General features: G+C 42.5%; 1 protein-coding gene across 1 annotated transcript in view; it reads left to right on the top strand.

Annotated features, from left to right (window-relative positions):
• The window catches only part of RasGAP1 (Ras GTPase activating protein 1), a 373,291-nt gene that overhangs the window by 87,683 nt on the left and 261,613 nt on the right, over positions 1 to 23,995 (top strand). The window contains exon 4 of the mRNA XM_068380108.1: positions 22,053 to 22,132. Coding sequence (XP_068236209.1) covers positions 22,053 to 22,132 — 80 coding nt within the window. The remainder of the gene's footprint in view (positions 1 to 22,052; positions 22,133 to 23,995) is intronic.

The raw sequence follows: 23,995 nt of genomic DNA, 5'->3' as shown, positions 1-23,995 counted from the left end.
AGAAAAAAAATTAAGAGAGAAAAGAAGAAAGATAGCCCTGGTGATGAGTTTTTTCACAATCTCTAATTAAATTGCTTTTTAGATTATAAAAATCCATTCATAAGTAACAGAGTTATTTAAGTTTGAAAGTAGAAAAATGTATGTTTTGAGAAAAACGGTTCTAAAGTTTTGCTTACCTTTTTTTGCTTTTAAAACCATTTAGTGTCTCTTGGAAAACCCCTATAGGGCACCTGGTACCCTCTCTTTTATAAGAGATATTATCCCTTCTAAAAAAAAACACTTTTCACTTGAACAAAATAGTTAAAATCATATTTTATGTGTGGGGGGGGGGATATCATAGAGCGCCACTCTACTCTTTGTTGCCAGGGTTTTTGGGGAACAATGAGCTCCACCTTCATATCCTCCATTAGATGTTCTTTGTTTCTTTGCCGTTCTTGAATACATTACAGACATTCTTTTCCTGGTCTTCTCCTTATATATTTTTTATATCTTTGGTAAGTGCTGTTTGCCATAGGTCTAGCACCTAAGGCAATTCGAGTGTTATTCAAGGCTGCTAAGCCTCCCACATTTATCATATTTTGATACATAAAAGAAGCTGTTGTTTCACCAATAGTATCTGTTTTCACACTTTCATTTTCTTTCTCGTTTGTATGTTTGAAAACAGACGGTTCTTCACACACACTTTAGTTTCAAGTCAACATCAAAACTGTTTTTATCAACTTTGAGTGTTATGTTGCTTTCACACTGCCCACAATATATCGAACTAAAAGCGTCTTTCAAAACTTTCAAGGGTAATAAAACTATTTTCCCATCACTGCTTTCCCTTAAGAGCTTTACTTTATCAGTTACAAAACCACTCAATAAAGATATTTGTAGTTTGGCCTCCGATAACACACCATCATCTGTTGCATCATGAACAGAAGTTACATTTTGAAAATGTTCCTTCTCTTCTTCGTCCTTCTCCACCTCATCATCATCAGATAACTTCAAAATAAAATCATCAGTTCCATCATCATCACCTTGATATATTTGAGCAAGGGAATAATTGAATTCACTAGAAGTAGCTTCGCTATAGGAAAGACTCGCGAGGTCATTCTCACACGTGCTGAGCACATGGTGTTTGTTTATGTTTTTGTTTTCGTTATAAGCCCTAATATTGCGAGAGCTTGCATCCCTTCGCTTACTATACTTCCTTAAAGGCATTCTGGTAGTATAAATAAATCACAATTGATGTTCAATAATTCGAAAAAGTGATGCAACTGTTTGAAAATACAAGAGAGCACAACCACAAACTATAGGCCTAGGCAACTGGCTTTGTTGTTGCCATAAACATAGGGAGATGCCGACTCTATCGGGAAAACATATCGTACAACGAACGATAAAAAAATTATGATAAAAGAAATAAATACTTCGAGGAAGAACGAAAAAAGAAAATGCTAAGGTTACGCCTACCCAGCCTTTAATCCTTTACCAGGTAGGTCCTTTAAATTGCCCTTTAAACCATTTAAAAGGCTTCATATCGATTTCATCTTGCACGAGGCAATGGAGGGAACCCCCACTTATCGAAATATGACAGTAACTAATTTTCGCGAATTTCAGCCAATATCGCCAAAATTACACCAGGCCGATACCCTTAAACATAGGAAAATCAATATTTCTGGGCTCCGACCCGTGCCTCCCAGTGAAATGCTCCTTTAACATCATTTCTAAAGTAAAAACTGCTATAAATTTACCAGAGAAAATTTGTATAGGAATGCTAGGTTGAACCCAGCTCGCTCAACTTAATAAGGTGTCGGTATAATACTGGGGCGCTGAATAAATCACAACCAGAGGCCTCGCACCATTTAGATATCTCCTGTCAACATCCCCGAACAGCGAGGTGCCGTTCAACATCCTACTACTACTAGCAATCCCATGCCAGTGACGTTACTCCTTTTAATAGCACGTTCTTTCTAACACTTATTTTGCCTTGGTGTGTGAATTTCGCTGGTTTTTCCTGGATTTACCTCAAGAAGTCGGATTCTACTGTCACTCCATCTAAGTTAAGTACCAGATCTATGAGTTTTGAGAGGGCCTTGCCCTTTTTTGCTTATATTATAACAGCTTTATTTTTCACGACCCCGCGTGGGTCTTTCTTGGCGCCCGGCTCCCTCCTATATCTCTCTCGTTTCGTTCTTAACGATTTTCAATGAGTCCTCCATACTGATTGTTTCTCGTTATGAACTTTATGGGTATCCACGGTTCACACACCGTATTAATTTTTATATTGTCCTGTTATTATGATAACAGTTATTACATATACGTGTGCGTATCATCGGTAGGTTGGCATGCCTGGTCGCCTTCGGGCGTTCCTATTCCACTATATTATTACTTGGATTATTTACGTTCGCACGCCACAGACTTGCTTATCATTTTAACGTCATTCGTTTGCTTGCATTAGCTCGAGGGGCTTTCATGAGTTAGATATTACATATTAGTTTGCATTTTCTAAGCACTTCACTGACTCTGGGTTATGTTGGTAGCCCTGCCGCAGCGCTGTCAGGCTTGGGTTTCTCCTGTCTCATGTTCGCTCCCTCGTTTGTTTTACGATTGATGTATAGTTAATTTTATTATTATCATCATCCAGCATGCCTTCCTATCTTATTTTACCATGTGTTATGTTTTTTATTGTTATTAGTCTTTCCGCGTGATCATATCATCGTGGGTCTGGCAGGTTGGTATACCTGCTATTGCCCCACTACTAGCCTCCCTCCCTGCCCGATACCCCACCCCAGGGTTCCCTCCCTCTCTCTCTCCCAATCGAGTTTGAGTCACTTTATGGCGCTTGTTCCCCCACCCGGGGGCATCCGCTTTCTTTGCACAGGTGGTTCCCGTTGATCTGTGAGGCTTACTATTATTATACATTAACGTACATTACTTACTCTTTTCACTACTCTACCCGGTCGTAGTCGTTTTCTTTCCGTCGCTCGTTTGGCCAACGATCGACGGGAAATTTTCTGCTCGGTCCGTGGTACCTTGTCATGTTATATTATTTATTAAGTTTTGTACGTGCTACTCCCTCGGTCCCGCACGTCACGGACCCATTAAAGATCCCTTCCCCCCTCTAGTGTCACGCACCTCACGGACCTCATATAGATATATACAGTGTGTATATATATATATATATATATATATATATATATATATATATATATATATATATATATATATATATAAAGACTTTCATTACGGGATCCCCGGAAGTAGCTTTCATACATTACCATCCGGTCGAGTTGTTTAGTTGCGCCTCTGGAGCCAACGTTACTCATTCTTACTTGGATTAACTTTATATATTAGTCACATATATATATATTATGTATACGATCCTTGTTCTCGAGCTTCCCTTCCCTCTTTTGATATGATCACGGTTACGGTCTGACTTAATTTCAATTCCTTTTACAATCAAAATAGATCTGTTATTTTGATATTGATATTTAAGCACTCCGGACCCCTCGGGTCCCGAATTTGCTTACATTCAATATACTTAATGGCTATATATAAAAGATTTTTATCATGATACTGTATTGACATATATATGTACGTAGATATTTAAGCTCCTTGCTTTCATTTAAGATACTCATGTATCTTTTGTCTTACAGACTGTACGTATATAAAACATTTTTATCATGATATTGATATATAAATCTTCTATCATGATATTGATATCATTTAAGCACCCGGGGCCCCCGAGCCCCTATTTACTTTCCTTCAGGATTCCTAATGTATATATAGAAAACATTTTTATCATGATATTGATATATAAATCTTTTATCATGATATTGATATCATTTAAGAACCCGGGGCCCCCGAGCCCCTATTTGCTTTCATTCAGGACTCCTGATGTATATATATATATATATATATATATATATATATATATATATATATATATATATATATATATATAAGGGATTTTGACGTAGGAAAAATCTATTTCTGGGCGAGGGACCTGTGCCGCCCAGTGAATAAGCTCCATTTAGCACTTATTCTTAGGTAATTTACTGCTAAATATACCAGAGAAAAAATGTAAAGGAGTGCTAGGTTAACTAGCTCGCTCACCTATTGGTGTCGGTATAAAATTGGGCGTATAATCCAGAGGTCCCGCACTATTTAGATTCATCCACGACAGAAACCCCAATAGAGGAGAGCCGTTCAACCTCACTCGGTACTACTAACACTGCATCCGCTCAGAACCCAACTCCTTAGCACCCAAAGTTTGGGGACTCCAAGGGAGAGGAGCTGGGAGGGTTCACTGGGCGGCACAGGTCCCTCGCCCAGAAATAGATTTTTCTTACGTCAAAATCCCTTTTCTGTGCTCGAACCTGTGCCGCCCAGTGAATCTATACAAGAGAAATGTCACCAAACTTGCAAAATAAAGGAAAAAACATAAGCGTAAGGGAAATACAGGATGCTTTAATCAGAGATGAGTACCAAAAAACAATTATAAGGGTATCTTAAATATGAACATAAATCCACTTGGTAGACAATTGACAAATAAGGTAGGTATAATAATGCCGTGAGTGATAATATATACAGATACTCAGGAGTTTAAAAATTTACAAATATAATAACAGTATTCAGGTGCGAGACCAACGAATACAATAGGGTATAAATGAGGCAGGTAAGAGGGAGAGATAAAGAGACAAGGCATTAACCTGTGAGTTACCTGGGAGTAACTACGCTCCCTGCCGCTACTGTAGAAAATTTTAGGGCTTCCAAATGTTTAAGGTAGTGTTTCTTGAACACTGACAGTGATTTCCACCCTGTATACCTGGAAAGGTCCGTAAAATTCATGTGGTGAAAAAAGTTCACCGAAGTAGCAACTGCTCTGATATCATGTGCAAGAGGAAAAGAGTCAGGGCTAGCTTGTTTAATAAAATACAAAATTTGTTGCCTGATCCCTTTAATAGTAATGGTACCGCCTTGTTCTCTAACGAATAGAGGCCCCGAGGAGTTAGAGGAGGTCCGGGATAAATGAGACCTAAGAGTAGTAACAGGGCACAGAGACGGATCTTGCGTGAGGGGAACAATTTTCCAGGAGGACCATCTGTTCTGAGGGTCTTCGTTCTTAGCCAAAAAGAATTTGTTAGGAGAAAGAAGGACCTCTCCCGAAGGCAGGAACTCAATATGACCCGGGTCTCTCGACAAGGCTGCCAGTTCAGAAATTCTTGCCCCGGAAGCCAAGCTCACCAGGAAAAGTGTTTTCCTGAGAAGGGGAATGTAATCACAAGAACTGTTAATGGTATCAGAAGCCAATTTGAGTACATCATTAAGGAACCAGGTCACCGGGGTAGGACGAGTAACCGGTTTCAGTCTGGCACAGGCTTTCGGAATTGAAGCTAACAAAGAGTCGGTTAAGTCTATGTTAAAACCCACTAGGAAGATCTTTTTCAAAGCAGATTTAATAGTGGTGATAGTATAGGCTGCCAGACCTGATTCTAATAAAGATCTAAAGAAAGTGACTGTAAGGTTCAAGTTCATACAGTTCACGTCTGAGTCTATCAAAAATTTTGCCAACTTTTTAACTGCAGAGTCATACTGGCGGATGGTGGAATCCCGTTTATCCGATTCTAGGAACAGGGTGTTTTGAGGATCAATATTGGCACCATGCATGGCCGCAAACTTCATAAAGTCCATAAAGTTAGGGCGCTCTGAATGTTTGAGAAAGCGTACACAACGCGTGTTTGTACTATCTGAGACAGAACCGGATTGGGTATCGGGTGAGGGTATAGTCTCAACTCTCGCAGGAGAGGATACCAGTTGCTCTTGGGCCAGTTGGGTGCGACCAAGGCTACTTGTCCCTTGAAGGATCTCAGCTTGTCTAGAACTTTCAGCAAAAGATTCACCGGGGGAAAGAGATAAATCTTTTCCCAGATGTCCCAATTCTGTGACATGGCGTCTGTGGCGTAAGCCTGAGGATCTAGATTGGGAGCCACATATACTCTCAATTTGTGGTTGGACTCCGTGGCGAAGAGGTCCACTTGGAGACCGGGAACCTGAGAGAGAATCCACCGAAATGACTTTAGATCGAGTGACCATTCCGATTCTAGAGGGGAGGTCCGGGACAGGGCGTCTGCCACTACATTCCGGACTCCCGCCAGGTGGACAGCTGAAAGATGCCAACGGTTCAAGGCTGCTAGGGAGAATATGGCTACTAGAACATGGTTCAGAGGCCCTGACTTTGACCCGCCTCTGTTGAGGCAGCGGACCACCACTTCGCTGTCGAGGACCAGACGAAGGTGTTGTCTCTTGGGAAGAGCGAGACGTTTCAGGGTTAGAAGAACTGCCATGGCCTCCAGCACATTGATGTGAAATTGGCGGAACAAGGGAGACCAAAGACCTTGAACTTTCCTGAGCTGAGAATAGCCGCCCCAACCTGATAAGGATGCGTCCGTGTGAATGATTAATTTCGGAGGCGGAAATCGAAGGGGAACTGACTTTGACAGACTGTTTGCTCTTGTCCAAGGAAGAAGTCTTTCCCGTAGAATGGGAGGAAGGCGGACTTTCCAGTCCCGGAACTTCCGGTTCGCCCTCGAACGCCAGACACGATTGATATCTTTCAATTTTGCCTTCAGAAGAAGATCCGTCATTGAGGCAAACTGAAGGGACCCCAGAATCCTCTCTTGGAGTCGTCTGGAACTTACTTTGTCTTTGAGAAAGCGTTTGGTGTTCCTTGCAATCCTCTAACCTCTTGGGTTTGGGAAGACATAGAGTATGAGATATAAGATCCCATTGCAGGCCGAGCCATTGGAACTTCGATTTTGGAAGAAGACGGGACTTCTTGAAGTTGATCTGGAAGCCTAGAGATTGAAGATAATGGATGACTTTGTGAGTGGCTTTTAGGCAATTTTGGGAGGTGTCTGACCAAATGAGCCAGTCGTCCAGATAGGCTACTACTTGAATCCCTTGATTTCTGAGTTCCTGAACAGCGACTTCTGCTAACTTTGTGAAGATCCTTGGGGCGATGTTGAGCCCGAAAGGCATCACCTTGAAGGAGTAACTTTTGTCCCCTAAGCGAAAGCCTAGATACGGACGGAAGTGTCTCGCTATCGGGACGTGATAATAGGCGTCTGTAAGATCGATAGAGGTGGTGACGGCCCCACGGGGAAGTAAGGTCCGCACCTGCGAGACGGTAAGCATTCGAAACTTGTCGCATTGAATGGACAAGTTGAGAAGGGATAGGTCTAGAATCACTCTTCTCTTGTCTGAATCCTTCTTCGGGACACTGAACAGCCGACCTTGAAACTTCAGGTGTTTCGTTTCTTGTATGGCGTTCTTTTGTAAAAGATCCTGGACAAATTCGACCAGGTCCGGAGTGGAATGTTGATGAAATTTGTTCGGAGGAGGAGGTCCTTGAATCCAACTCCACCCCAGTCCCTTGGAGATGATACTGAAAGCCCAGGGACTGAACCTCCATTTGTTGCGGAAGGCATAGAGCCTCCCCCCTACCTGCTGCACCTCAGTATTGGTTTGAGGAGTTGCCTCTACGTCCGCCTCGGAAGTTCTTTCCCCTGCGAAAGGCTCTTCCCCTGCCTTTGTTCTGGTTAGAACCACGGTGGTAGCCTCTACCTCTACCATAACTCTGGGAAGAGCTATGAGCCTCATAAGACTGGTTAAAGGCAGGAGAGGTGGCGGAGGCACCGGAAAGCTGGCTCTTAGGGAGCAGAACGGTGACATAGTCGTCCGAAGGAGCCTGAGAGGTGGAAGGCTGTGCAGGGGCAACAGGAGATGGGGGAAGAGGCAGCCGGAAAATGGACGAACCACTCTGCTGTTGCCTGAACTGGGTGGAGGTATATGGACGGAGCTTCTTCCTACCCCGGGCTTGGTAATTTGCAGGGTCATATTTACGTTTAGGAGTCAAACCCCAACGGGCTTTAAGGCTCTGGTTGACTCTAGTGGCCTCCGCCAAGACTTCCTCTACAAGATCCTCAGGGAAGAGATTTGAACCCCAACAGGAGGACCGGATAAGCTTATTAGGTTCATGCCTAATAGTCGCCTCTGCCAGGACATGTTTGCGACACCTGCGTTTAGCAGTAGCGAAGTCATACAGGTCATAGTATAATGACTGCAACGTAGCCTTGTTGAGAGACTTAAAAATACTCTCAGTATCGTAAGTCAAGGCTATCGACTCCGTGGAAGTGGCCAAGTTCAGAGTACGGCCAACGCGTAGGCGGGAATCATACTCCTGTTTAATGAGGGATTCCGGGAGACGGGGAAGCCGCTCACTAAACATTACTGAAGCACAGTCTGCTGCTAGCTTGCCAGAGGTAAAAGTGGTATGGACGTTGTCCCAACACTCAATGCCTGAAGGAAGAAGGAGGGAGATTGGATCCACCTCTCGGATGGGAGGCAAGGGCTTCTCCTCCAGAGCATATTGGAAGGCAAGCTCTGCTACCTTATTGACACATGGAGTCACGGTGTTTTTGTCCATTAAGAACATTGTGAAGGAGCTCTTATAAGGCGTCAACATGGTGTTGGTGCAGCCGATGTCATTCAGGAATCTGGCCCACACAGATTGGGCTTGCTCCTTAGGGAAGATGACTGTCTCTTTGGGGACCTTGTCTAACCGAACCAAAGCTTCCTCGGTAAGCCTGGCATAACCATGAAATGGAAATGCCAGACCAGGAGGAAAGAATTCAAAGTCCTCTAGGGGACGAGTGCCAAGACCCTCCAAAGTTAACATTCCGTCTGAGAACGGGGAATGAAGAGCCATACGCCAAGGGTTATTCTTGGCAAACGGCGGGAGCTTAGAGGCATCCGGGATGAGAGAGCTTTGGACTCGCTCCGGAGCACCTTGCTCTAATGCCCCAAGTCTCTGACCGATGTTAGAGAACATCGTGTCCATCTTAGACTGCATCTCTGATACCAACTTAGCCTGCATCTCCGACACGATGCGAAGCATGGCTGATTCGGAAAGGCCCGGGCTAGCAGCAGGAGTGGCGGAATGAACTCCCGGGTCGCGAGACTTAGAGGAGGAGCCAGAAGCCTTAGATGACAGGTTTGTATTCTGTTTAGAACCATGAGAAGCCTTATGAGGCTTACGAGCTTTAGGTAAGGTTCTAGACTTATTCTTGGGGGGAACCGAGTGTGATCGTTGGGACGAATCACGGTCCCCAGAAAAACCATGAAAGGAAGAGCGATCAGATGAAGAAGAAAGAGAGGGGCTGAGGATAGGAATCTCAGCGCCGGAAACACCTGCCTCACTTACCACCCTACCTGTATCTGGATCATCCAATAACATGGGTTCCACGTCAAGGTTCATGGAGGCAACATTGTCTTCTAGATCTCCGGGGGCGTCCGACGGATCCTGCTCTGGATCAATGAACCCCGCTATGGTGGCATCAATGTGGGCAATGATGGGAGCTGCAACATGCCTAGCCACAGCGGCTGAAGACTTGGCGTTGGGGTAAATCAAGGAACAGTAGTCCTCGGAGAGGACGTACGGCCGCTTGGACTTCACGTTCCGGGCAAAACCACCAACCCACACTTTCAGTGTGGCCCGAGCCGCAGACTTTTGCTCCGGGGATGCCTGAAATAATAGTGGGAATTAAAAAGGGAAGACTCCCAGTGGTCCTTCAAGACCATAGATATCTTACTAAATAGTGTATGTATGCCAAAAAAGGTAAGATAAATAAGAAGGCAACATAGCCAACGGGACTCACCGAGTCAGATCCAAGGGTGGTAACGAGGTCAAAACAGACCACACAGTTATCCGGGTGCCATACCACGACATCCTCCAGCTGCACTCCGCAGAGGGCGTGAGACCGACAGACGGTATGGCCGCAGGGCTGATGTAGAACAGCTGCACAGGCCGTCGTCTGACAATGCACCATCTATAAAAAGAATAGTATATGAGAAACTGTAATTCTCTTAAGTAGGGGCGGGTCCGGAGGACCCGGGCCTAACATAAGCCTAACACAAGATTAGAGCTTAACTGTAATATTCTTAAGTAGGGGCGAGTCCGGAGGACCCGGGCCTAAACATAAGTCTAGCTTAAGACTAAAGTATAGCCATCCATTCCGGTCGAGCCGGGAGCATAAAAAAGGATGCAATAACAAGAAATTAAGACACATGGTGTCTGATTTCCCGGGGCGAGGCTAAGCCCCGGGCCGGGAAATAAAAGTATCCAAAACCAATTCGTATAGGAACTCCGGGATAGTGATCTGTCATATAATCATTATATATAATCATAGGAACTGTTATAAATTAATAGGGGGGCGGAACTGTAGATAAGAACCGCCAACCGAACCCAGAGGGTTTCATATAACATAAACCAGTGTGATAAGTGAATATAAAATAGGGTGCACCGGGATCCAACTCTGTTGACCGGTGGCCAACCAGCCTAGACAGAGACGAACCCGCCGGGACACCCGGAGGACAAAGTCCATAAACACTGAACTACCCCCTCTAAAAGGAGGGAAGGCAACGGTCCCCTAGGGGAGGGGGGGAGAGAAGCCTAGCCGCCCACCTAGCGAGAGGGGGAGCATGGGGGAGGATCACGTGATACGGAGCAGCAGGGCTACCAACTGACGATCCCCAACCAGACAGATCAAACGGAGTAATAGCACAATATTCATTATAATAGTGATAGCGTTGATAATATAAAATAAACACATAAAAATTTTTGGGCAAGGCATGCAACATAATAATTAAATCACAAAAGACACACCTGATGGCTTAAAAAATAACATTGCCGCCTAGCAACGAAGGTCGGCAGCCATAACGATACGTAAATGATATCGGCCCAAAAAGTGAACCACGAGGGTTCTAAACGCTAAATAATGAATATCCACAATAACAAATAAAATTTAATAATAAAAATAATACATATAGTAACACCGCGAGTGAAACTAAAAGCTCTCAAAACAGGAGTACTAACTGTAAGTGGAATCAAGCAAGATCGATATGAACGAAGAGAATAAACTCCTATAATTCAAATATTAAACGATCTAGGTTGCTCAAAACACAGCAAAACCAAGCTTGGTACTTAACTTAGACGGTGTCTCCTGGGAAACCGACGAAGAAGCCATAATCCAATGAAAATAAGTGGAAAAACGAGAGCACAACAAAAAAGCGGGTTACAACACAAGACGTGCTAAAAGGAGTTGTGTTCTGAGCGGATGCAGTGTTAGTAGTACCGAGTGAGGTTGAACGGCTCTCCTCTATTGGGGTTTCTGTCGTGGATGAATCTAAATAGTGCGGGACCTCTGGATTATACGCCCAATTTTATACCGACACCAATAGGTGAGCGAGCTAGTTAACCTAGCACTCCTTTACATTTTTTCTCTGGTATATTTAGCAGTAAATTACCTAAGAATAAGTGCTAAATGGAGCTTATTCACTGGGCGGCACAGGTTCGAGCCCAGAAATATATATATATATATATATATATATATATATATATATATATATATATATATATATATATATATATATAAAAACATTTTTATCATGATATTGATATGTAAATCTTTTATCATGATATTGCTATAATTTAAGCATCCGGGGCCCCGAGCCCCTATTTGCTTTCATTCAGGATTCCTGATGAATATGTATAAAACATTTTTATCATGATAGTGATATATATAATTTGCTTTCATTCAGGACTCCTGATTTATATATATATATATATAAAACATTTTTATCATGATATTGATATGTAAATCTTTTATCATGATATTGCTACAATTTAAGCATCCGGGGCCCCCGAGCCCCTATTTACTTTCATTCAGGATTCCTGATGAATATATATAAAACATTTTTATCATGATAGTGATATATATATATATATATATATATATATATATATATATATATATATATATATATATATATATATATATATATATATATATATATATATATATATATATATATATATATATATATATATATATATATATATATATATATATATATATATATATATAGAAGGGGCTAGCGTTCGATCCCAAGTATGAGGTAGAAATTTATTTCTATTTGAACACGATGTTGTGTTGATATTTATCCATATTGACTCATTAGGGGTAATTTGAATGAATTACTACCAATTGTGTCACGTGGTGGCCCGGGGAAATCTGGTAAAACTCGCTGGTAAAGAGACTGATGTCTCACCAGGTAAATCCTCGGACAGCTAGATTAGGGTCAGGTTCAGATTTCCTTTTATGGGCTCTCGTGGCATGGTTGGTTTCGACCTGGCCTTTCATTAGAAGGGGCTAGCGTTCGATCCCAAGTATGAGGTAGAAATTTATTTCTATTTGAACACGATGTTGTGTTGATATTTATCCATATATATATATATATATATATATATATATATATATATATATATATATATATATTTTAAGCACCGAGGCTTCCGGGCCCCTAATTTGCTTTCCTTTGAGATACTCATGTATCTTTTATTTTACAGACTGTACGCTGTGCAATGACGGCATGTGCCGCTGTCATCTATCAACCCTGCGGCCATGACGTGTGTCGTTCACACGCCCACTGTTCTGTCTGAGTGGATGACTTAGCTGTTTGGCATCCAGACAATTGTGTAGTCTGCTACACAATGACCTCCACTCTAACATCTGACTCGGTGAGTGCATTTTCATTGATACAGACTTGTAGGGAGTTATGATTAATTTCAAACATTATTAATTTTAAGGACACTAGTCCTCTGGACTTCCCGCATGCCTTTCACTTCGTGTCTACGAAGTCCTTGGACTTCTTCACTTTTCTTTGGCACAAATATCCCTCGCTAATAGTCTGTTCTCTTTCAGTGCTCCCAACTTGAGAAAGATACAGCTCGGGCTACCCTCAAGATCTGGATTGACAGGTTCGCCCGCAACGTGAAGGCCAAACAGCCTTACATCCTCTCTGAGGAATGGTGTTCCCGTCTCTACCCCCCATGCTAAAACTTCAGCTGTGGTCCCCCAAGAGTTGGCGGATCCTATCATCGAGAGGTTCGAATCCCTTCTTCTGGCCCCGGACCAAAAAGAGACGGGCGGCACCCTAACTGAGGACGTCTCTACCCTCAACCTCGATGTGGAACCCATGACTCTTGACGATCCCGACGCAGGTAGGGACGTAGGTGAGTCAGGTGGTTCCCGGGCTAAGATTCCTATCCCTAGCCCGGCTTTCTCTTCTACTTCAGAACACTCTTCTTTTCGAGGTTTTCCAGGGACAACCGGGACTGGTCTCAGTCCCCGGCCTGTTATCCCCAAGGCGAAGGCTCATTGTAAGACTTTATATACGACCCTCAAGTCTTCCAAAGACCGCAGGTCTTCGAAATCATCAGCTTCGAAGGCTAAATCTTCCTCCACCAGAGTCTCTCAAGACCCAATTGCTGTGCCTTCAACCTCTCACGGAGTAGTCTCCGTTCCGGCACCTGTCCCCCCCTTCTCGGAGGGTATGTTGTCAATCGGGGATTTCGGTACCCGGCGTCTTGTGGATTATGAATTCTACCCGCCGGGTCTTGAATTCCCCTTCCCGGGCTACGCTCGCCTCACAGAAAAGGCTCTGATTCGATTGGATAAGGTCCCAAAGGAAACTGTTAATTTTCCTAAAGAACAGGCATAGTCTGTCTTGGTCCGCATGTTCAATGAGTGGGATTGCTTGAACACAATGATTACGGCCTACAAAAGTTCATATACTATGTTTGTGGCCGACGACCAGACCCCTACCCCATGTGTGACCAAGATCATAGAGACGATCTTTCAGGCTATCAAGGAAGAGAAGCCTTTACCTCACCTCAGGGAGACCGACTTACCCTCCCTTCTCTTTCCGGGAGACAGTGAATGTTGGCGGAACGCCCCAGCTACCTTCTCGGTAGGTAAGTTGAGCCCGGACTGTGCCTCGACGCAGTTCAGCGAACGGCTTCCCAAACTCCCGGAGTCTCTCATTAAATTGGAATATGAGTCGAGGTGTAGATTCAGCAGATCCCTTAATTCAATTGCCCTTTCTGAATTGACTGTCGCCACTTACACCGAGGAGGACCTCCTTAAGGTCCTCACTAAGTCACTTTTGCACAACTTTATGGCTGACGCCTATGATTTTGCAAATGCCAGGACCCATTGTCGACGACACGTTCTATCCGAAGCCACGATTAGGGACGAACCTAATAGGCTCATCAAAGCTCCAGTCTGGGGCCCGGATCTTTTCCCAAGGGACTTAGTTAACTCGGTCCTTAGCGAGGCAGCTAGAGCCAAACAAAACCTCAAGGTTAGGTGGGGCCTGGTTTCAAAGAGGAGATATGAGCCTACTAGTACCCCAATTCGAGGTAGGAAGAGATTGAGGCCCTTCCAATCTTCCCAATTCAGGCAACCTCTGCAAGTGGTTCAATCGGTCTCAGTCCATGGAAGAACTACGAAGATCTGCTACTAAAGAATGCAATCCAAAGTATACGTTGCTTAAGATTTCACGGACGTTTGTTCAGCGTGCCAAAGAAAGGCTCAGACAAACGGAGAGTAATCCGGGCTCTGTCTCATTTAAATTCCTTCACTCGTTGCGACAAATTCCATATGCTTACCGTCTCGCAGGTGTGGACCTTACTTCCCTGTGGTGCCGTCACCACCTCCATCGATCTTACAGATGCCTACTATCACGTTCCAATAGCAAGGCATTTTCGTCCTTTTCTGGGCTTCAAGCTAGGCAAACAAGCCTATGCATTCAAAGTGATGCTATTGGGGCTCAACATACCACCCAGAATCTTCACCAAACTAGCAGAGACAGTAATTCAAGAGCTTCGGACTCAGGGGATACAGGTAGTAACCTATCTAGACGATTAGCTAATCTGGTCAGACAATGCCCAGATTTCCCGCGTAGCAACGAACAAAGTCCTCACCTTCCTTCGGCAACTGGGATTCCAAGTCAACCTCGAGAAATCCCGCCGGGTCCCACAGACCAAGTTTCAATGGCTGGGACTACAAGGGGACCTGTGCTCCCATACGCTGTGCCTCCCCAAAGCCAAAAGGAAGGTGATAGCGAGGAATACAAAACAATTTCTCAAGGAAAAGTTGACCTTCTGAAGGAGCCGAGAGTGGATCCTAGGTTCCTTACAGTTCGCCTCCTTGACAGACATCGTCCTGAGGTCCAAACTCAAGGACATAAACAGAGTGTGGCGCTCCAGAGCAACCGCAATACGCCGAGACAGACGTGCTCGCCTTTCCCCAACCCTGAGAAAAAGTCTGCAGACTTGGACGAAGATCAAGAATCTTTCCAAGTCGGTTCCTTTACAACACAAGAAAGTCCAAGGGTTATGGTCACCGGTCTTCCAACAAATGCACGTCAACGTCCTAGAGGCCATGGCAGTCTTCCTCACTTTAAAACGTCTCAATCCAGCCAGGCATCTCCATATCAGACTGGTTCTCGACAGTGCAGTCATAGTACACTGCCTCAACAGAGAAGGCTCCAGATCATCCCAAATAAACCACATCATGTTGAAGTTTTTCTCCGTGGCGGCAATGCACAAGTGGCACCTGTCAGCAGTCCATCTAGCAGGAGTCCGGAATGTGGTAGAGGACTTACTTTCCCGGACGACCCCGCTAGAGTCGGAATGGTCACTAGACAATCGATCTTTCCAGTGGATGACATCTCCAGTCCTGGGTCTCCAGGTGGATCTGTTTGCGACGAAATCCAATCGCAAAATAGATTGTTACGTAGCCCCCAACCTAGACCCTCAGGCTTATGCCACGGACTCTATGATTCTAGATTGGAATACCTGGAAGACGATTTATCTGTTTCCTCCGGTGAACCTCCTGCTGAAAGTTTTGCACAAACTCAGTTCCTTCAAAGATCAAGTGGCCCTCGTAGCCCCCAATTGGCCCAAGAGCAATTGGTTCCCCTTGTTGCTAGAACTAGGTCTCCGCCCTCGGTGGATTCCCAATCCGGTGTTAACAAAGACAGTGCAAACTCGCAATGTGTTCGCTTCCTCAAGGATTCTGAATGCCCTAACTTTATGGACTTCATGAAAATCGCAGCCCAACGAGGTGCAAACATCGATCCTTTGAATACTATTTTCCTGGAATCTGACAAAAGGGATTCTACTCTCCGTCAATATGACTCAGCTGTCAAGAAATTAGCTAAGTTCTTGCAAGATTCCCAAGTTGAGAAAATGACGATGAACCTAACTGTGACATTCTTCAGAACTCTCTTCGAATCTGGCCTGGCAGCCAATACCATTACTACAATCAAGTCAGCCTTGAAAAAGATCTTACATATTGGTTTTGACATTGATCTAACGAATTCATATTTCTCATCCATTCCGAGAGCTTGTGCCAGACTAAAACCTTCAACTCGGCCTAGCGCAGTTTCCTGGTTTTTGAACGATGTTCTTAAGCTAGCCTCTGACACCCCAAATGAATCCTGTAACTATATGGCATTGTTAAGAAAGTCGCTTTTTCTTTTGAGCCTCGCTTCGGGCTCCAGAATCTCAGAATTGTCAGCCTTTTCTAGAGACCCTGGTCATATAGATTTTCTCTTCGCCTCGGGCTCCAGAATCTCGGAATTGTCAGCCTTACCTAGAGACCCTGGTCATATAGATTTTCTCTCTTCGGGTGAGGTTCTTCTCTCTCCTAACAAAGTTTTCCTGGCTAAAAATTAAGACCCCCAAAACAGGTGGTCTCCCTGGAAGATTGTTCCACTTCCTTGGGATCCATCCCTGTGTCCAGTTACCACCCTGAAAGCCTACTTAGGTAGAACTTCCACTACAACCACAGGGCCCTTATTTATTAGAGAACACGGAGGAACTATTACCCTTAAGGGAATCAGACAACAAATTCTTTATTTTATTAAACAAGCTAATCCTGCATCATTCCCACATGTCCATGATATTAGAGCTGTGGCTACCTCAATTAATTTTTTCCACCATATGAAATTTGATGAGCTCTCAAAATATACGGGTTGGAAGTCCCCTAAAGTTTTCAAGCGCCACTACCTAAAACCTTTAGAAGCTCTTAGATTTGCCACAGTAGCTGCAGGGAATATAGTTCCTCCTGAAGGTACTGAGTCCTAATCACAACCTCTTGCTCTGTCCTCTTTCCTTCCTGCCTGGCTTACCTGTTGTTCCTACCTGTTTTGTTACTATACACCATTATGGTGTATTATTTTACTATTCAGTTCAATTTCACGAATTGTTTTCATTACACTTGTTTTTGAATCCCCGAGCTGATTTTATTTTGCATTTTTGATTACTAAGCTGGATTCCCACTATTCATATCTGTTGAATTCTACCTACGGGTTTCATTATTGATTATTTACCATGTCTATTTATCACTGTCATATACATGTTGATCTAATTTTACGGGTTTCCACATCCCTCTTTTTTTTTACATTAAACTCATCAGCTCTGTTATTTTGTGTTTTTCCCTCTTCAGGTAGTTAGCCATATTGGGTCCCCAAGAAAAGGGATTTTGACGAAGGAAAAATCTATTTCTGAGCGAGAGACCCGTGCCGCCCAGTGAACCCACCCGTTCCTCCCTGATTGGGCCCCAATCTGGGGTGCTATAAGGAGTGATGTCACTGGCGTGGGATTGCTAGTAGTAGTAGGATGTTGAACGGCACCTCGCTGTTCGGGAATGTTGACGGGAGATATCTAAATGGTGCGAGGCCTCTGGTTGTGATTTATTCAGCGCCCCAGTATTATACCGACACCTTATTAAGGTGAGCGAGCTGGGTTCAACCTAGCATTCCTATACAAATTTTTCTCTGGTAAATTCATAGCAGTTTTTACCTTAGAAATGATTTCACTGGGTGGCACGGGTCTCTCGCCCAGAAATAGATTTTTCCTTCGTCAAAATCCCTTATTTTTCCATGTATTGCGCATCTTTACCTGTATAAATGAAAAAGTTCTATATATAACCAGTAGAATTTTCACAAAGTTCATAGAACTTTACTCCAAAACTTTAACGTTAAGCTGGTATATACTGAACCCAGGATAAATTTCTCTTCCATCCTAACAAAGACTCATCCACAGATACGTTCCTACTTGGAATGTAATTGTTCATAAATTTCATCAAAATAAGATCAGTGAATGGTTTTATTTTTGCTAACTTTCTACCTGGTCCATCTGTTATGGTGGTATTGTCAACCAAATGTAAGAATTTATGCAACAAGTCAAATCTACGACCACTCATTATCTTTAGAAAGAAAGGAGAAGAAACGCTCTCTCGAGTTGAGAAATACATAGAATTATCACACTTAGAATCAATGCCCTGTAAAATAAGTAGACCTATAAAGACTCTCATTTCACTTGCGCAAGTGTCAAACCATTTATGTACTCGTGATTGCGGTGACAAATGTTCTACATTCTCATCTGTAAATTGATTAGCAAATCTGTTTGTTTCTTTTACTAAATAATCAATAATTTCATCATCAAAGTATTTCTCAAAATATTCTAATGGGTTCTCTCTATCTTCAGCAGTAAATTTTATGCCAGGATCAGCAACGAAAGCAAAGGGATCTCTATCTCTCTCTTTCTCGTTGTCCAGTCAGTCGGCAATGAGAAGTCATCTTCGCTCTTGGCATCGGAAGAAAAGTTTGTTTCTTCAATATCCTCATCACTGGAGGATTCAAAACTAGTGCTCTCATCGTCAAAAAGGTTATCATTGTCAGATTCCTCATTAAGAATATCATTTATTTCATCTAAAGAAACAATCTTCCTCTTTAGAACGCTTATTGTAAAAGGAACTGCAAATTATCTTCTCTGCATGAACGCCCGTAGCGCACTGAGAGGAACCCAGTTTTCTAACATCAAGCTACCTTCAGAAAAATAGTTGCCAGTTTCTATTTACAGCTTACATATGCTGAGTGTGTTGCCAATTGGTGATTTTATACTTACTATACGAGTAAACGTATTATCACGAGACTGACTACTTGAAATAAGCAGTTAAAGTCATGAACGGAGTATACTGTTGAAGGCGGTACCGAGTAGATAGTAATGAACGGTTTATCACGTGGGTGACGGTTAACAGGTTAAGGGTATTTCTCTCTTTGTCCCAGAGGAGATTGAAAGGGCTGCTGAGCGATGGAGGAAATTGTCAAACTATTCTCTCCTCCATAGGGCCATGACATGGAGGCCCTATGGTAGACCTTTTCAGTCATCTCATACTCAGCAAGTACCTTCCTCTTCTCACTCTTCAGCTTCTAGGTCCTTGGGACCTTAAAAGGTGTCTTAGCGGCCCTTTCCATCCAAAGACTAGAATGGGTATCTCGTCCCGTTCATGCAATCTCTCCCTCCTCTGACTCGGGATCCAGTGCGTCTAAGCTATGTATATTTATGCTCTAAGATGCAATAATTTTTTTGAAAAACGCTTTAAAAAATCACGCGTTGCCATCAGTAGGTGGCAGAGTGTTTGTTCGGCTATCCGAGTCAATCCAAATGCTCACTCGGAACCCAATGTTACCTGAATTTCTCTCTCCTAATGCGTTCGTTGTCATGGTATAGAAAACGTTGTGTTGTTGTGTGTTTGAGATTCGTGTTTTCCTTTATTTTATTGACATTTATCAACATTTATTGTGTGAACTATGGGTCCTAAGTCTAAGGATAAGGATGGGGATAAAAAAAAAACCAAGAAAATTATCTAAATGGAAATAAAGCATGAGATAATAGAAAAGTATGAACGATGTGATAGAGTATATTCTTTGGCCACAGAATATGGGCGCAATGCGTCCACCATATCCACCATTCTCAAACAAAAGGATGCAATAAAGAAGGTGCAGCCTTCTAAAGGCGTAACTATTATGTCAAAGTTGCGTTGTGATTTGCATAATGAGACGCCTACTTTTGATATGGATAAAGGAAAAGGAACTGGCTGGTGACTTGGTTAAAGAAACTATAATTTCTAAAAAGGCTGTTGCCATCTTCAATGACCTTAAACGGGATGCAGTTGAGGAGGGAGGAGAGTCATCGCAAGGCACTGGAGACAAGTTTAAAGCCAGCCGTGGCTGAATTGAAAATTTCTAAAAATTAACTGGCATCTACTTAGTCGTTAGGCATGGCGAAGCAGCAAGTGCAGGTGTGAAGGCTGCTGAAGAATTTATTCAACGCTTTAATTCTCTTGTTGCCCAGCAAGCCTACTTACCTCAACTGGTATTCAATTGTGATGAGACAGGACTTTTTTGGAAAAAAATGTCAAGGAGGACCTAAATCACCACTGAGGAAAAGAAGCTTCCTGGACATAAGTATATGAAGGATAGGCTTACTCTCGCCCTTTGCGCTAACGCTACCGGTTATTATAAGGTGAAGCCGTTGTCGGTGTACCACTCCGAGAATCCCAGGGCCTTTAAAGCCCATAAGGTGTTGAAAGATAAGCTACAGATCATGTGGTATGCTAATAATAAGGCCTGGGTAACACGGCAGTTCTTCTTCGAGTGGATGATTCTAACCTTTGGTCCTACTGTTAAGAAATATCTAACAGAAAATGGTCTCCCACTTAAATGTCTCCTGTTGGACATTGCTCCTGGATATCCTCCAGGTCTTGAGGATGACATATTGGATGAATACAACTTCATTAAAGTGCTGTATCTGCCAGTCAACACGACATCTATCCTCCAGCCTATGGACTAACAAGCGATATTGAACTTCAAGGAACTCTACACAAAGCACCTATTCAAATGGTGTTTCAAGGTTACTGGAAACACCAACCTCACTTTAAGAGAATTTTGTTAAGATCATTATATCGTAATCTGCCTTAAATTGTTCGATCTTTCCTGGCTAAGTGTTACCAGGAGAACCTTGAACTCAGCATTGAAAAAGCTATGGCCTAGTGTTGTTGCCGAGTACTACTTTGAGGGGTTTGATCAAACACCAAAACCACCTGTTGAAGAGGGAATTATTTCTATTAGTCGTTCCATGGGGCTGGAGGCAGATGATGTGGGGTTGGTTGAAGAACATGCTGAAGAACTCACAACGGCGGAGCTGAAGGAGTTACAGGAGATTGCCCACATGGAGGTGATGCAGGAACTCAGCAGTCAGGAAGAGGTCGAGGAAGAGGAGGTGCTAACTTCAAGAGAAAATCGTGAGATATAGGGAGAGCTAGTGCCTATTATAATGATACATGCCTAACCCACTTCAGAAACATCTTAAAAAAAAGAGCAAAAGCAGACCTCTCTTGATCGCTTATAAAAACAACCACGCAGTCCAAGTGTTAAAGGTGAGAAGGGCCAAAAGTGATAGTGGAAGTAGTTAGCCTATGTAGAAAAAAGAAAAGCAAAAAAAAATTATTAAAAAGTCTAAAAAAAATACAAAAGGAAAAGCCGAAAAAAAATACAAAACGCCAAGCAAGAAAGAAAACTGTATTTGTGTATGTGTATCGTAGGTTATAGTCTATTTTTTATAGCGGTGCATATTTGCACTGACTCACAGGGGGTGCCCTTTTAGCTCGGAAAGGTTCGTGATACCTGATTGGTCGGAAGTATTTTTGTCCGAACACCTTCATTGTTCTCAAATAATTACCAAGTAATGTGAATCAAAACTCATTTACTAACCTATATTTCTCTATCACATATATGTTTTGTCAATAAACAATGTGAAAGAGTAAATATATTATAAAGTATCGTCATGGTAAGTCTACATTTAATACAGTAACCCAATCCGCCGAAGTCAACGACAGCAGCTTATGTTCGGATGCACGCTTTGTAATTTTGTAATTTTTCACATATTTTAACACAAATTGGGATAAATTACACTCAGCATAAGTTAAACAGGTTATTATAAACTTTTTTTAATACCAGAATTTACCAAAAACATGGGAATTAATAAAACCCTATATTTGTGAAAACTTATGGGGAGGTAAAAGAAGAGCCTGTAGCGGCCTGGCGGGAAAACAGTCCCTTCTGACTGTCATAGACGCAGTTTTTTTTGTTTTCTCCGCATTTTAAGTTTAATGGCTACCTTCCAGCCTCGCCGAAAGATAATCAAAATAAATGACTCCAGGTTTGTATTAGTTAGGGAAAAATAAAAATTATTTCTGAATTTGTCATATATGATATATTTGTTTTTTTATCTATGGTATTTCTAAATTTTACAGGGTAAGGTTCATATTGAAGTTCGTCCATTAGTAGTTGGACAGATGAATGACGGCTATCCACATCATATGGTCGAGGTTAAGTAAGTAGTGTGTCTTGTATTGGTTTAAGATTTAAGGATTCTCTAAGATCCATAAGGTCGTTGTAGATTCTAATCAGATATCTTTGGAACTTCTATTATGTTCATTTTTAAGTGGAGAGGCTTAACATATGTTGCTCTAACTTTACACATACTAGTGATGCTGTTCTCAATACACTTGCAACATTGATATTATCCACAGTCACTATCATGTGAAAGGCTTTCAATATATATACAGATAGTCGTCGACTTACGATCTATGCGACTTATGACTGTTTGACTTTACAACAATTATTTTCAGTGAAGACGTCACAAGTATGCTGGAAATAGTACACTAATAGGAAAATATTTCCCTTGGAAATAATCAATTTTCTTGTATAAAAATCAACTAATTTATCTGGGTAAGTTAGTATTTTCTTTTATTGATAATATACAATACCCATTTTCAGTTGAAAATAAATTCAAGTTTTTATATCTGTGGAGTTCATATCATATGTCTGGTAACGTCATATTACCAGCAGAGAGCGAGCGGGCAATAGAGTGATATCCTTCCAATAGGCAAACGATTAGTGTTAGTATTTCCAGTATTGAAATATCAAGTAACGATACAAAGTATTTTATGTGTGTATCGGTTGTTATTAGTAATACTAAGCGTAAATTTGATTCTACACTAGTTTTATTTCATCTCTGAAAATAGATCGATATTTATCTAAAGAAAGTTCACTAATAGGACAAATATTTTCTTAGAAATGATATATATATTTTTTTTTTACATTATAAAGATTAAATACTGTTGCTTGTTAAGTTAGAATTTTAAACAAAAGACTTACCTGGTGGTTATATATATAGCTTACGTCCTTGACGTCACGGCAGAAAATTCAAAACTCTCGCCAGTTGCCGATTGGATAGCCAGGTGTGCTACCTGCGCGCCTCTAGCGAGGTACCTAGAAACCATTCCATCGGTATCCATATCTTCCCTGCTGGCGCTAGCTGTAACATTGGTTGGATTATCTCCTCGCTTTTTGACTGATTATTGCTGTCCCTTTGGTGAAGTACAATAATAATGGTTTTTTGACTCTCGCTTGATTGGATTTTCGTTTGGATACTCTAGTTATATGTTTGGATATAGATTATTTTGACCCTTGCTTGTATTTGATCTCTCTTTCAAAGTTCAAAATGGCTACCCCTCTAGTGGTTTTAGGTTGTGTGCTAGTGGGTGTAAGACCCGTTTATCAAAGGCCTCCATTGATCCTAATTCCCTCTGTATTAAGTGTAGAGGTAAAGTTTGTAAACTTGATGATAGGTGCAGCGAATGCCTTATTTTATCTGATCATGAGTGGCTGGATTTCGATCGCTATATACGAAAGGTACTACACGTAAAGTTGAACGCTCTGACTTTCAGGAAGTCGAGCGTCCTCCTAATCGAGGTGCTGTTCGTGCGCTTAGCAGTGATAGTTATCGTCCTACTAAAAGCACATTCAAGCGTTCAGCAAGGCGCGATGTCGAGCGTCCTCTTGAGCGTTCGGGTCTAGCTAAGCAAGGCGTTGTTTTTTCTTCTGTTCGCAAAGCCGAGCGTCCTCCAGGACGTGATGTCGGGCGTCTTCCCATCGAGCGTTCAACAGAATGCGAGCGTCCTCCAGGGCGTGATGTCGGGCGTATCCCATCGAGCGTTTCTCAGAACGCGAGCGTTCTTCCATCGAATGTCCGCCGGGGCGTGAGCGTTCTCTGGTACGTAACATCGAGCGTCCTCCTGTTTGCGATGTAGAACAGCAAACATCCAGACAGGAAGTTGAAAGAAATACAATTCTTATCTCTGATCATGCGGATCGTGAGTATTCCGAGAAGCGTCAAGGCTCTTTGTCGGAG

This window comes from Palaemon carinicauda, chromosome 9 (assembly GCF_036898095.1).
Source record: "Palaemon carinicauda isolate YSFRI2023 chromosome 9, ASM3689809v2, whole genome shotgun sequence".
NCBI lineage: Eukaryota > Metazoa > Arthropoda > Malacostraca > Decapoda > Palaemonidae > Palaemon > Palaemon carinicauda.
The sequence above is the reverse complement of the archived record's forward strand: the minus strand, read 5'-3'. Positions and strand labels throughout refer to the sequence as shown.